The 13,086-nt window shown below is 48.8% G+C and overlaps 1 protein-coding gene across 1 annotated transcript in view; it reads left to right on the forward strand.

Moving 5' to 3' along the window:
* Positions 1-10,307, forward strand: part of LOC144144819 (O-acyltransferase like protein-like) — a 67,985-nt gene extending 57,678 nt beyond the window's left edge. Inside the window, exons 13-15 of the mRNA XM_077676329.1 lie at positions 2,322-2,505; positions 5,397-5,539; positions 7,180-10,307. Coding sequence (XP_077532455.1) covers positions 2,322-2,505; positions 5,397-5,539; positions 7,180-7,671 — 819 coding nt within the window. The 3' untranslated portion in view covers positions 7,672-10,307. The remainder of the gene's footprint in view (positions 1-2,321; positions 2,506-5,396; positions 5,540-7,179) is intronic.
* Positions 10,308-13,086: the final 2,779 nt, after the last annotated feature.

Consider the following 13,086-nt stretch of genomic DNA (forward strand, 5'->3'; position numbering starts at 1 on the left):
ACCTGACTCTTGCTTCATTCAAACCATTAGGCGTTTAGTTCCTCACTACATTTTCTTTCGGTTCGTCGCGATACTGTCATCGAGCTATATGCAATTAGATCGGCGTAAATCTAGTCAGAGGATTTCAACAGTGGAGCTGTTTAGGCCGAGCAATATCCGTCCGTCGCACAAAAAAAAAAACTCGAAGTGTGGGGGAAAGTGGCGAGGAGGCAAGGATCCCACGAGCACGTGTTCGGAGTGCGCGCCTCAAGAAAAAAAAATGCGGGTTAGGGAGGTCCCGAAATTGTACCCGGAACATTTACTTAACCACCGGGACAGCCTAAAGGCCCGAGGGATACGGGGTTAGCCAATTGGGGAGAAAAAAAATTGGCTGCGTATCTGCTCCTTTCGTTGCAAATGTCGTCAAAAGACGATAGTCTTTGTAGACATTTGCCAAGCAAATGCCCCCCCTTTGCTTTCCCGCTCACCTCTCATGCTGTTTATGTACCGTCGCGCTCATCCCAAGGTAAACACACTAAAGATTTGCGCAAGGCGATTTGAATTTACCGCGTTCCACTGCTACAGGCCGGGTTCCTCGATGCCAGCGCTGCAGTACGGCGGAGACGCGCGTGAATGGAGGCGGCCGACTACAAGGTTTATAGAACCGCGTGGCCGTGCTCCACGTGCGTTCCAAGCAAAACGTGGAACCTAGCTAGTGGAACCTTTACGTTGCTGTTGCCGCGTGATTTTTCATATGCCGCCAGGAGGCGGCGGTTTTCTGCAGTAGATGTAGAATATCATTTGTTATCGAAAAACCAAGCATCCATGAATTTTTTTAATAAAGGAACACTGTAAATATCCCCTGTATACTAATTTCCTGTCTTATATTTGCGTAATGTCTTGTTCTTGTTCAACAAAGTTGACAACTATGAACATATAAACCGTGCTTAGACGTTTACATTTGGCTGTGAGTATATAAGACTGTTGCGCAATATCAATTTTACTTTGACCGGGTGGCTGAATCGAGTTACAGACAGACAGACGGGCAGACAGACAGACAGACATACAGACAGACCAAAATTTCTGGGTTTAAGTAGTCCAAGAAAGACTATCGTCTTTAAAAAACGCTTCCCGTGGTCGCAAATGAACTCGGGTCACTCGTGTTATGAAACCTGCGTCTATTCAATTGAGCTATCATTGAATTGCAGACGCACACCATTTCCTTTGGGTTCGCAGCGCGGGGGTCGGCTTTATACTTGGCCGCTTGTTCGAGCGCGTGCTAACGCGGTCCACTTTGGGAGAGATGTGAAAGCCTGCGGATGGAACGATCCGGGCCGGCCAGTCATGGAGAACTTTCACCGGCAATTTCGGAAGTAAATGTGGGGTGCAACGGCCGGGTCTCCGACGAAGGGAGAGGGACCGCCAGCTCTGCTGTTTCTCCAGTCTTGGACCACTATATATCCAAGCTGCGCCAATTCCAGTGGCCAGTACTCTGTATCCACGCCAGAGGGAAGATGGCATTGTCTAGCAGGGACCGCAAGCCGGGCTACGATCAATTAAATGTAGACTGCTGAACTAAAACTCAACGATCTCAGCATAACCTGATTATGAATGTTTTGAGAGCACGGGCGGAGCAGCGGCCACTTGTTATTGCAGTCTTTCCGATGACTACTCCAAACCAGCCAAGTAGTTTTCCAGTTTTAAAAATATATAAAAGCCCGCTAAATTATCAGAGTTGACGCCTTGTACTGGGCTGTGCATCGTATGAGTCAAATCATTGTTACTTTTGTGTACCTTTTAGTGAGCTGCAAAAAAGGTATAGCGAACTCCAGTACACTAATTAAACTGATTTGTGGTTCTTATTCCATCAGCCAAATACCCGCAGACCGCCCACATTAACGGGAATGTGCGGAAAACACCGCGGGTAGAAAGGTTTTCTTAACTAGGCTATCTAGCGCGATTAGGGTCGCCTTTCCCTAAAATCGACAAGTTTGTTATTGCGGCATGGCGTCCTATTAAGCCTGAAAGTTTTGTTTTTGGCCTTCGTGTCCCTCTGCTTCTTTAGCCACGTAATATGATCTCCTGCTCAGTGAAGGGTGGAGTCGGGTATTTACTATCTAAACGTATCCTGCGACCTAAGTGCCCTGTTGTTTAAGTGGAGTTTATTGCCCACCGTGTTGCCGAGCTTTAGATTAGCTTCCCCCTCCCGGCGGGATTTCCTTTCCCACACTTGCAAGACGCATGCAGAGGCTAGGCCAGGGCCTAGCGTATACGTGTTGACAGTTTGTGTGGCCTGCTTTTTCGACCCCCTGAAAGCGTCTCTCTCCGCCGTGGCATCGCAGCTGGCCTACGCAATGGGCTGGGTGGCGAGCCTGACGACAACCAGCGTGCTCTTCCACTGCGGCTTCGGCTGGAGCATGGAGCCAGCTAGCGCCGCCGGTGCAGCCCTCTACGCGGCACTGCACCGGAGCCTGTGGGCGCTGTCCGTGGCCTGGGTCCTATACGCCTGCTCCACACTGCACGCGCGTCAGTACAGTCAATTATTTAATTTTTGTTGTTGTTGTTGTTGTTGTTGTTGTTGTTGTTGTTGACATGCAGAAAGTTTGGAGTTCAGAAAGTTTGAATTTGGATTTTACGCCCGGGGACGCGAGCTCGCATAGTTGGGGGCTACGAAAAAATTTGGGCCTCCCGAGCATATCTGGTGGCTCTGAAATTCCGTGCACATCACGGTTTTCGTCTTTAAATTTAATTCAGTGAAGTCGCAGTCACATATGGCTCACTGTACCTATAAGTAGCCCTGACCGAAATACAGAAGCACAAATGTCAGTGTTTATATAATCCTATTTTTATGAAATACAGTTTTCATTCCCTGTATAACAGGTATGTAGCATAAATAGAAAAACGAATGGCGTGCAGTCGGTTGCATTAAGCAGAAAAACTAGTGTTTAGTACACTATTCCCGGCTGCATTGGTCCGAAATGGAGTACTTGCTATGGACGCAAAAGTCACCGCAATATGTGCATCGCTCTAGAATTCACACGATGCGCTGCACTCCTAAAAAATAATGTGTGCCTGCTAGGTCAGTATGCCCCAGCATGACCCGTAGCACCGACCATGGGATAAAAATTACGTGAATGATGTCGCCCGAGATTTCTTCTCGCCGTTACTAATCAGTGCCTGTCGGGTGTTTGTTTATGACTATGTGGAACTGAACCATACGAAACAGTTTCTAGGGTGCCAGATGGTAGGTAAACTCCCTTCGATCTCAAATCTCGAGGTTCTTAAACTCTCACAAGGACCCAAAAATCCAATCTGTGCTAGTACATCACGCTAAAAAGAACGGATTTGTAGGGCATCATAGCACAGCACAGACAGGTTATTTTTTATTACGCCGTAAATGCTACAGCCGCAGTTAATGCCAGCTACTAAGAGTGAAGAACAAAATACGAAGACTACTGGGGAGCAGACGACACCGAGAGCTTGAACACATTCGCAGAATTGTGGGCGGAATATCTTGGGTGCCGTCTTAGTGGATACTAAAACGTACCGGAGAATTAAAGTCTGTGATCGTTTTGAAATTGTGTTTTTAACACAGTCTGATATTGGAGAGCTCCAGCGGCAGTGACATCCCGAAGCACTAGATCCACTTAGCTGCGCCGGATGCAGCGGCAATGGATTAACCCTATACATACGGACGCACTAATGCACACCACTCCAATTTCCAACCTGGATAAACACGAAACGAATGTCGTTTCCGTGTTTTGTCCTATACCTCCCCGTACACGGCCACCCCTTGCACGCCCCCCCCCCCCTTTTCCCCCATCTTTTGCGCTTCTCATACGCAAGTTATAGCCTCGAATTCTTCCTTTGAAAAGTTTGTAGGTAAATATTGCAGCTCACGGTGTCTAATGCAAGTGTTTCTGCATCTATAGATCTCTGCTTCAATGTCAATCACCGACACTTTTTTTTTAAGCTCTGTCGAATGAGTGGTTGATCTTGGTTTAGAACAACAAACAACACTGCTCCCCTGTAGACATGTCTTGTATGCTGTGTTGCGACCGGGCGGGGGCACCCGATCCGAGCTCCGTGGCCTCCGACATACGAATGGTGGCGTGTATGATGCGAGCGGCCAGCCGCTGTTGCAGCCGTGAAGAAGTCCAGAAGCCGTAGGCTAACGTAACTGTTTACTTCATAGCGAGAGGTGAGCCGAAGCCAAAGAACAATGCCCCGACGGGCGAGGTTACAATACAGGACTCGAGCAGAGCGACAACATCGATTCGCTGCTCAAACAGGAATGGTTTACAACGCTTGGGCAGCTCTATTTATACCCAAAAGCGATAACGGTCAAACGCAACAAGCTGGAACACGCCGCGAACGTCACAGACACACACAACACTCTTTCCAGAGTTCGTAAGCCGTTCATAGCCTATGGCACGTTGAGTCCGAGAGAGGGGAGAGAGGAGGACTCCGTTGCGATCGACGGGGCCTCTGTGTCCTTGAAGAGCGTGGAGACGAGCCTCGCCGACAACCGCCGAAGTTTTGAAATGCGCTGAGAGCGAAGCGTCTGACGCGGCTTGTCGCAACTTGTTACTGACATGGTTGCGCTTGTTTTCGAAGGCGCACGAGTGGCTTCGCCGCACAGCCGAGGAGTGATGCGGGGAAGTACGGCGGCGCTGGCCGCCGTACTTCATAACGCCGTATTCGTAACAGCTGGCAGCTCTGGTTGCGAAATCGCGACCCGCCGATGTCGCTCGGTGGCTATGGCGTTGTGGTTATGAGCCCAAGGACGCGGGTTCGATTCCCGGCCGTGGCGGTCGCTTTTGTGATGGAGGCGGAAAGCGACAACGCGCGTGTGTTCGAGATTTCGGCGCACGTTCAAGATCCCCAGGCGGTCAAAATTAACGGCGCGCCTCATCGTCTGTGTAGCGTGGGCGCGTTAAACCCCATAATCAAATAAATCAATCAAAATCGCCATGGATAGTTTAATAGCAAGGGTCATCGGTAGTGTCAGGGATAAGGAGCTTAGAAACATAAATGTATAAGTTTCTTTCTTCTAGCGTTGTTTACCCTTTCAAAAACTTTTTTGTGACATTTCTGTTTCCCGAGTCACTTCTTTAATCCTAAACAAAAAAGATGAGATCACTGTTTAATAAACACACCGGTCGGCGAAGAAAGGAGTTTATGGAGAACCTGGGGGAAATTTTGTATTCAAGGAAAGAACGAAAAAAAACACGATGAGTGATTTCTACAGCGCACACCATTACATGGCAGTTGATTGTCCTCCTCTATCCTGAGACTTCATACGGCACAATTAGCGGGGTATTTTTCTTTTTTATGTAGCAAGCTGGCGGAATCATTTATTGTTCTTACTGTTCTTCAGAAAACGGCAGCTGCTAAAATTCAACTCTTGCGTGCAGGATTGCTGAACGACTGGCTTTCGTGGGGTCCCCTGAAGGTGGTGGGCCGGCTGAGCTACTGCATGCTGCTGGTCCATCCACTGGTCATCGTGTCCCAGAAGTCGCAGAACCGCCACATCACCTTCTTCTCGCACTTTGACATGGTTCGTGCCCTGTCACCGGCTGCGTTTTCTTTTGTTCAGGGGGTGATATGTGCCTTACTACATCAAAGGGCTGCATGCGCGTATACATCCCGAAGTGCCTCTCCCGCCACTTAACTAGCGCGTATAGCGCCGGCCATGGCAGCTGGCTGGCTAAGGCCCGAAAATATTGCACCTTGTAAAGACGTCCCCTACAACACATGTCATGAACGCGATTGCCAGCCACAGAGGCTGTACTTTCTAAGAGATACTACTTATGCCACTCGTATGTGTCACATACCAGAGCGCAGATATCTCCGGCAATGCTACACCATCTCGTTCCCGCTCTTGTATTCACAAATCTGGGAACAGCGGTCGGGTTTGATAAAGATGCCATAAGAATACATATTCTCAATAAAAACGAGTTTGTCGTGTGTTGGAGGAAAGTAAGGAGGGAAATTCTCTTAAGAATTACGTGTAAAGCTTAACTTATTTAACTTAACTTAACCTATACGACTTAACTTATACGCCGTGGTAGCCCAGTGGCTAACGCACTGCGCTAATGAGCACGAGATTATGGATTCGACTTGTGCTCAGGGTGGCTGTTCTTCTGGTGAAGACAAAAAAAAACCGTTGTGTAGCTTTCGGCTGACGCTAAATACTTCCATGGGGTTCAAATTTAACGGTATCCCTCCCTTCGGCGTGCGTAATAGCCCATGCGTATAGCTTTATATATATAGAATGCAAAACTCCAGTTTGAACTTTTAATGCGAAAGCACAAGTTGGGGATCACAAGACATTTGCGCACGTGATCTGATTCCTGGCACGGTGTTACATACCCTCAGAGTAATACATCCGCGCTGGGGTGTATTGGATATCGCTTTGTAAAATAGCTATGGAACTCAATTCTTTCAGTCAGTCAATAAGTTCAAACAATCAAGAAAACTAACAAACAAAAATTCAATCAATCAATCAATCAATCAATCAATCAATCAATCAATCGATCGATCGATCAATTAGTGCGCAACCATCGGAAGGGCGAAGCCTAAAAAATCTGCGCGCGTACACTAAAGGCTAGCCCGGTGCTACCTACCCGCGGAGTAGCACATGCCGGCAGATGTGTATTCGGCAACGCTTTATAAACCTACATTTATGGCGAATTTGACGAATACTTAAAGAAAACGAGCAATATCCACACTCGGACCCACCTAATGACGAAATCAAGCCAAATCAGGCTTGCTTTAACATCAAAATGAATTTGAATTAGTTCATCCCTATATTTTTGTCTCATTTAGCTTAAATTTCATTTAAAAGAAAGTTATTCATTCGCGGAGTTAACTGAAGGAATGACCGTGACCTGTTATTGCGCGAATTTGTAAGGCTCGTCAAGGGGGCGGACGATAAGCTTACTCACTTTCCCTAAATGCATCGTTTTGGATAACGAAATCCTCTCCCATCCACAACGTATGCAGCGTAAGACCAGCTACTGATTGATTTCTGACTTGTAAAGTACGCTATCCATCACAAAAAAAAAGCATATGTGAAGGCGGTGGAGGGCGACAGACGGTTTCTAGTTATGCGCTAACAGAAATTAACGAAAATACGTGGGAATGTCGCTGAATCGGTCTGATTTACCTCTTGCCGGGCCGGCGCTTGGTGTGCAGATGCACCTGTTCTTCGGCCACTACGCGGTGACCCTGGTGCTGTCGTTCTTCGTGCACTTGGGCGTCGAGGAGCCGTTCGCGCAGCTGGGCGAGCTTCTGGGCTCGTGCGAAATAACATGCCCTCCTAGGCTGAAGCAGCTTACGCAGAACCTCTACGCGGGCCTGGCTACGCAGCTCCGGCGCAGAGAGCAGCAGCAGCAGCAACAGCAGCAGCAACAGCAGCAACAGCAGCAACAGCAGCAACAGCAGCAACTGGCTGTTCCGTGCACGAAGGAGGTGGTCGACGGCAAAAAGCCCCAACAGCCGACGACGCAGCAGCAACTGCAGGAGAACCACCACACCGAGATAACCATCGAGGCAGACGTAGACAGCCGCCCGCTCGAGAATGGCACCGAAGTGGCTGTCATCAAGGAGAACGGAAAGGACGTCTCGCACGCCGCCAAGGAAGGAAACAACAAGGACGCCTCGAGCAACCCCGAGGCGTCCGTGTGACGATTGCGCGACGCCGGAGCGTACGAAGAGTGTAGCCATGTGTGCGACGGCCAGCACGCGTCAGCACAGCAATCGTGCCTCATTTTCCGCTCCCAAGGTTGTAAAATGCATTCACCCAGCAAAGGATTGGGAAAATATTGCAAGGCGTACACTGTGATGCGGTGGTCATGCAAATAATACACTGCAGCTGCTGCCTTTATTCACAGTTTCACCGCCATCTAGATCGGTGAGGAAAGTGGAGATACGGGCCGCCAGAAGAGGTCGCATGCTGCCTTTTTCTTGGGCGCACTGTATCGAGATAGGCGGATCACCTAGCAAATATTCATTGCCACTTACAGGCTACTTGTGTCCGCCTGCATGCCTTAACAGCAATCGTTTGCAGAAAAAATGTGCGCCTAGCATACATTAGAATTTAGCAGAAACAGTAACTTGCTGGCGCTACATTTGGAGTGTTGCGAAATCTTTGCTAGGATTTTGCGAAAGCAAGCACCGGGTGCTCTGCTTATTTCGTGTCATGGATTACCCTCGGTAACTAATGAGCGCACACGGTGTACCAATTAAGTGCTTCGACTGTTTGTGACAGATGCCGCGGGTGACGCCCAGATTAGCAAGCAAGGCGTCATTGCGTTTACCTCCCATCACGTAAAAAGAAGTGGTGCTGCGAAAGAGCAAGAAGGTTAGCGAGGCTTAAGCCAGATTGGCTGCCCTGCACATGGTAAGAGGGATAACGAATCAAAAGGAAAGAAGAGGTGGACGCATAGATGAAAGCTGTCTACCCTACCAAAGTGACTAAAGGCAGTCGCAAAACTTCGTTTTGCTTCAGGCCGGGGAGACAGCTTCCGTGGCATTCTGAAACGACGACGGGTGAGTAGTTGTGTCCAGAACAAATGATTAATTGTCCTGTTCGTCCACTGAGCAAGAGATGGAGGCCCTTTGCACTATGAAGAACGTGTGGTTGCAGTTGAGGTTCCAGATCACTTTCCCATTATCAAGGACGTCGGTGGCCATGGTGCCTGGTGAGGGTGAAACACATGCACTGGAGGCCAGAAGAGACGTTTCAACCCACATTTGATCCCCCTAACAACAGTTTTATTGAAATTGCGTGCTTTGATCAAACTAGAAAGAGTAAGTATCTTGCGCACTAGGCACGGGTGCAGTATCAAGCTTCACACACCCTCATTTTTCTTGTTCGCTGGGTGTGAGGGTGTGGCTTGTCGGAAATGAAAGGGTTTAGGCTTTTTTTTTTTTTTTTTTGCTTGTTCTTGGTTTCTTTACTCTTGCACTGGTGTGATTCCACTGGGTGCCCTGAGTGAAACCGTATCTTATTGTGCTGCTGTCGGGATCAGCAACACCGTTCTCATAACCTTTTTTTCTGCCTTGAAGTTTGATTATTTTAATTCTAACGTGGGCACAAGGTGCACTCTCGTGGGCAGGGAACTAGTACCTGGGACGACCGCGTTGGGCCCATCTATCCGCTCGAGGGGTTGTCGCCGCCCAAAACAAACCACTGGCGATTATTTAAGCAATGCCAGACTGTCTGGCTTTCTCAGCGAATTTAACGCCTTAAGGACACTTGTGATACCTCCCCAATCGCACTAGGCTACTTACTTTATATTATGCCATCCCTCGCTGATATCGCTGGAGAAGAAACAGCATTTACCAAAACACATTCAGTAATGCATTTGTGTATCACGTGTTATACTTTTTTTTTCATTTTCTGTAATGCTTATGTCAAAGCAGTGAAAGTGCCTGACTTCTTTGCGATTTATCTTTATCATTTTTATTGACTTATTGCGCCGAGCGCTTATCGCAAGTCTGAAAGTTCAATTAATTCCTTTTGTCACAAAGGCGATGAAAAGAGTGCATTGTTAACAAGGTGACTTAGCTTCGGAAACGAAAAGACGGTTGCAAACTTGCTTGACACCAGAGCAAAATACGAATTTTGTAACACTTCGAGTCATATACTTGTTCAGAAAGTTGCGGAGCTCAAGTAAAACTAGTGTTTGTGAATTGGCGCAGTTATTGGATGTGGGTAAGACATCATCTCATCTAGCTATCAATAACCTTCACAAAATACTTGTTAAGGCAAGCTTTAAAACATTTCGACACTGACGTAGAAAAATGTGGCAAAAATAAATCTAATGTTGACGACTGGTCTTGGAAACGTTAGTAATTTTCTGCTTCGCTATAGGAACAGCATTGCTATAGACAGAATTGTGGATATCCTGGAGTGACCATATTAGTACCTCGTCTTAGCTTGAACAAAATTTTGATTTGCAAAGTAAACATGGGTTTTTTTTTTATTGCGCAGTTTTCGGGTGATCTGTTTAAGCTTTATCGACCAAAAGCGCTTCTTCATTGGCTCTTTTATTGGTGCTCGGTGTTCCTGGAAGCACCGCAGTGATGGGACGTAAATTCGAAGTGCTATAGTCGAGCACCACTTTATTAGTGGTGTTGCACGACTGTTTATTTTGCCACTTATACTTCGTCCCCTTTTTTCCCCAATGACGCTTGACTCTGTGCTTTGTACGAGCCGAGGACATTCAGCAAGCACCTGCTGCCCCGTCCTAAGATTTCATGCCAACGCTGTATGATAGTGTACATAGCTTCTTATACTGGTCTGTATTCATCGCTCTCCAAACATTTTGTAAATAAATGTGTTTTTCTTCAGCTGTTTTGTTGCGAATTGTTTAGTATTCTCACCTCAGTAAGCCAGTGTGTTCGGCGTGCTTGAGTGTAAACTCGAGCTGTAGCAGGTATAGTGACAGTATGCTTATCATCACCACTATTCGTGGCAGCTTCAGCAAGGTATTAATGACATCGGCATAGAACTTCAAATCTGGTTATGAAGCACAGTACTGAAGGCATAATTTAACGACTCCCTGACTAGCCATGCAGGCCGCATACGATGGCCTGTTTCATAGATACGCGCCAGCTAGTGAAATATAAGAGCCGTGAAAAAGCAGAAGCAGAAATGGGGCCTTGTCATATCGGAGCAGCTGTAGCTCCAGCAGACCGGGAAGCGACATTCCATTTCCCCAACAGTACAAGCGTCACTTCCTGCATGGTGCAGATAACCAATTAATACGCTCAGAGGCTGCCACTGAATGCACCTAAAGCAGCCCTAGATATGTCGAACAGCCGTTTCTTACAAAAAAGTGTGCGCAATTGATTTGATTTCGTGCAGTAATTACATAACTTCAGAATTACATAACTTCAAAGAAATTGTGTCCCACGCGGGAATCGACGTAACGCAATTTTTCAGCGTGACATATCTCGTTTGAAATTAACTCGCTTTTGCCATTTTGTTTAGCCTGTTACTGTGCTTGGTACAGTTGCTGATTTTTCAGAATGGTAAAGAGTGGCGAGACCGCCGAAAAATGCGAAACCTAACCACAAAGGTTCAACGTCTCAATCTCCCTGGCGAAGACGCCACCAGCACCAAGCGCACAGAACGTGATTGATTGCGAGGTTTAACGTGTCGACGCTACTCAGGCGATGAGGCGCGTCGTAGTGGAGGGCTCTGGATTAATTTTTACCTCCTGGGGATATTTAACGTGCGCAGAATTTTGCGCACACGGGCGCTTTCGCTTTTCGCCTCCATAGGAAAAGCGGCCCCCACGGCCGGGAATCGAACCCGCGTCCTTGGGCTCAACAGCACAACGCTTTCCAATGAGCCTAGTGCGCTGCACGGGCCCAGGCCGGCCCGAATGCCCAAGCCCGGGGGCCGGGCTCGGGCCGGGTAGCCTTCATTTTCTCAGGACCGGGCTGGGCTCGGGCTTGAACACAAAATTTTTCGGGCCGTGCCGGCCCGAGCCGGCCCGAGCAGTTCCTGGGGTCCGGCAGTCGTTTGCCGCACATTTTAAATTGTTGATAACAAAAAGTTGGCTCATTAATCTTTTAGGTTAAATAAAAACAATCAAGCGAAGGGCTGTCACCACGGCGCCGTTAAAAAATAACAAAATGACGTATTGCACTTAGAAAGTCCTCAAGTAAATAAAACAAAACGTAAGGCTCCATCAGCATAGTGGGAGAGAGCGGGTCAGAAAACGAGAGCACTCTGTGTTGTTGTTCTTTTTCTCTATCTTACGAGCTTGCTGATAACTTGCTTAGAGCATAATCTATTCGAAAACAAGTTGATTGATTGATTGTAGGATTTAACGCGCCGACGTGACGCAGTGGAGGGCTCCGGAGGCGCGCCGTAGTGGAGGGCTCCGGATTAATTTAGACCACCTGGGGATCTTTAACGTCCGCCGAAATCTCGTACACACGGGCGTTTTTGCTTTTCGCCTCCATCAGAAAAGCGGCTGTCGGGTTCGGGCCGCGCTCGGGCTCATATTTTAAAAATTTGTCGGGCTGGGGCAGGGTCGGGCTTTATTCTCAATGATTTTCCGGGCTCCGGCCCGGGCCGTGTCTCTTCCGGGCCGGGTCATGCCGGATCTAGAAATTCCGGCCCGTGCAGTGCTCTAACTGAGCCACCGCGGCGGCTTTCGCACAGAACGTGATACACGAAGGAGCTGGGGCTTTCCAGGTGGCCCCTCGGGCGCGGTACGGGGAGGCCAGCCTTATCGTGTGTAACTCCCCGGGCACCTTCCCCCCCTACCCCCCCCCCCCCCCCCCCCGCAAGTTGCTTTCCTGGCCCCAGAGGAGGGTGCCACTGGGCGCTGTTCTTTTCGGATACACTGCACATCAACTCCGCTCCTGAAGCGTATGGATGCGGTTCCTGGACCTCAACTAGCCAGAGGAGATCACCATCGTACCCAGGTCAACGTGAGAGACCTATAGGCACCAAATTAATCTCCGTGGAGCCTCGCCTTCAAAAAATATCTTCTGGGAAAGCTCTGGTCACGCCACCGCGGGGCGCTCTGGCACGGGCGGGGCAGCTCTCTCCTCCGCAAATGCGGCTGCACTTCATCCTCCCCGCGGCACGGCATGGCCAGCGCGGGCAACTCAAACTTCGCACCCGGGGCAGCGGCGCCTCCGCCCGCCCAAGCTGAAGATACCGCAACCACCGCAACCACTACGCCCCAACAAGACCTCCCGACACGTCTACATCCACAACGTATTCCATGCCCCAGGGCATGGAATACGTTGTGGAAGGAGAAGTCGACCCCTAGATTTTCCCCGAACCTGGCTGGCTCGGCATTCGTCGCAAGGCTTCAACCGTCGAAGCCCTAGACAAGTCCGCAGTACAAAACGCTCAATGAAAACCCTCCAAGCACAGACAACCAAAAAAGAAACGCAATACCCCCCCCCCTTTTCCCCAGAGGACCCGCTCCCGGACACTGACATCAAAATCATTCTCCATCCGCAAGGGGGCCTGGAATGCAGCGATCCTAGCTGGTCTTCTTCAACCACAAGCCGGCATCCCCCAAGACCCATCGGATCAAGTACGAGTACATCCCCGATTCAATT

The sequence above is a fragment of the Haemaphysalis longicornis genome, unplaced genomic scaffold (genome assembly GCF_048455015.1).
Source record: "Haemaphysalis longicornis isolate Haplotype H1 unplaced genomic scaffold, Haemaphysalis longicornis Haplotype H1 scaffold_1, whole genome shotgun sequence".
Lineage (NCBI taxonomy): Eukaryota > Metazoa > Arthropoda > Arachnida > Ixodida > Ixodidae > Haemaphysalis > Haemaphysalis longicornis.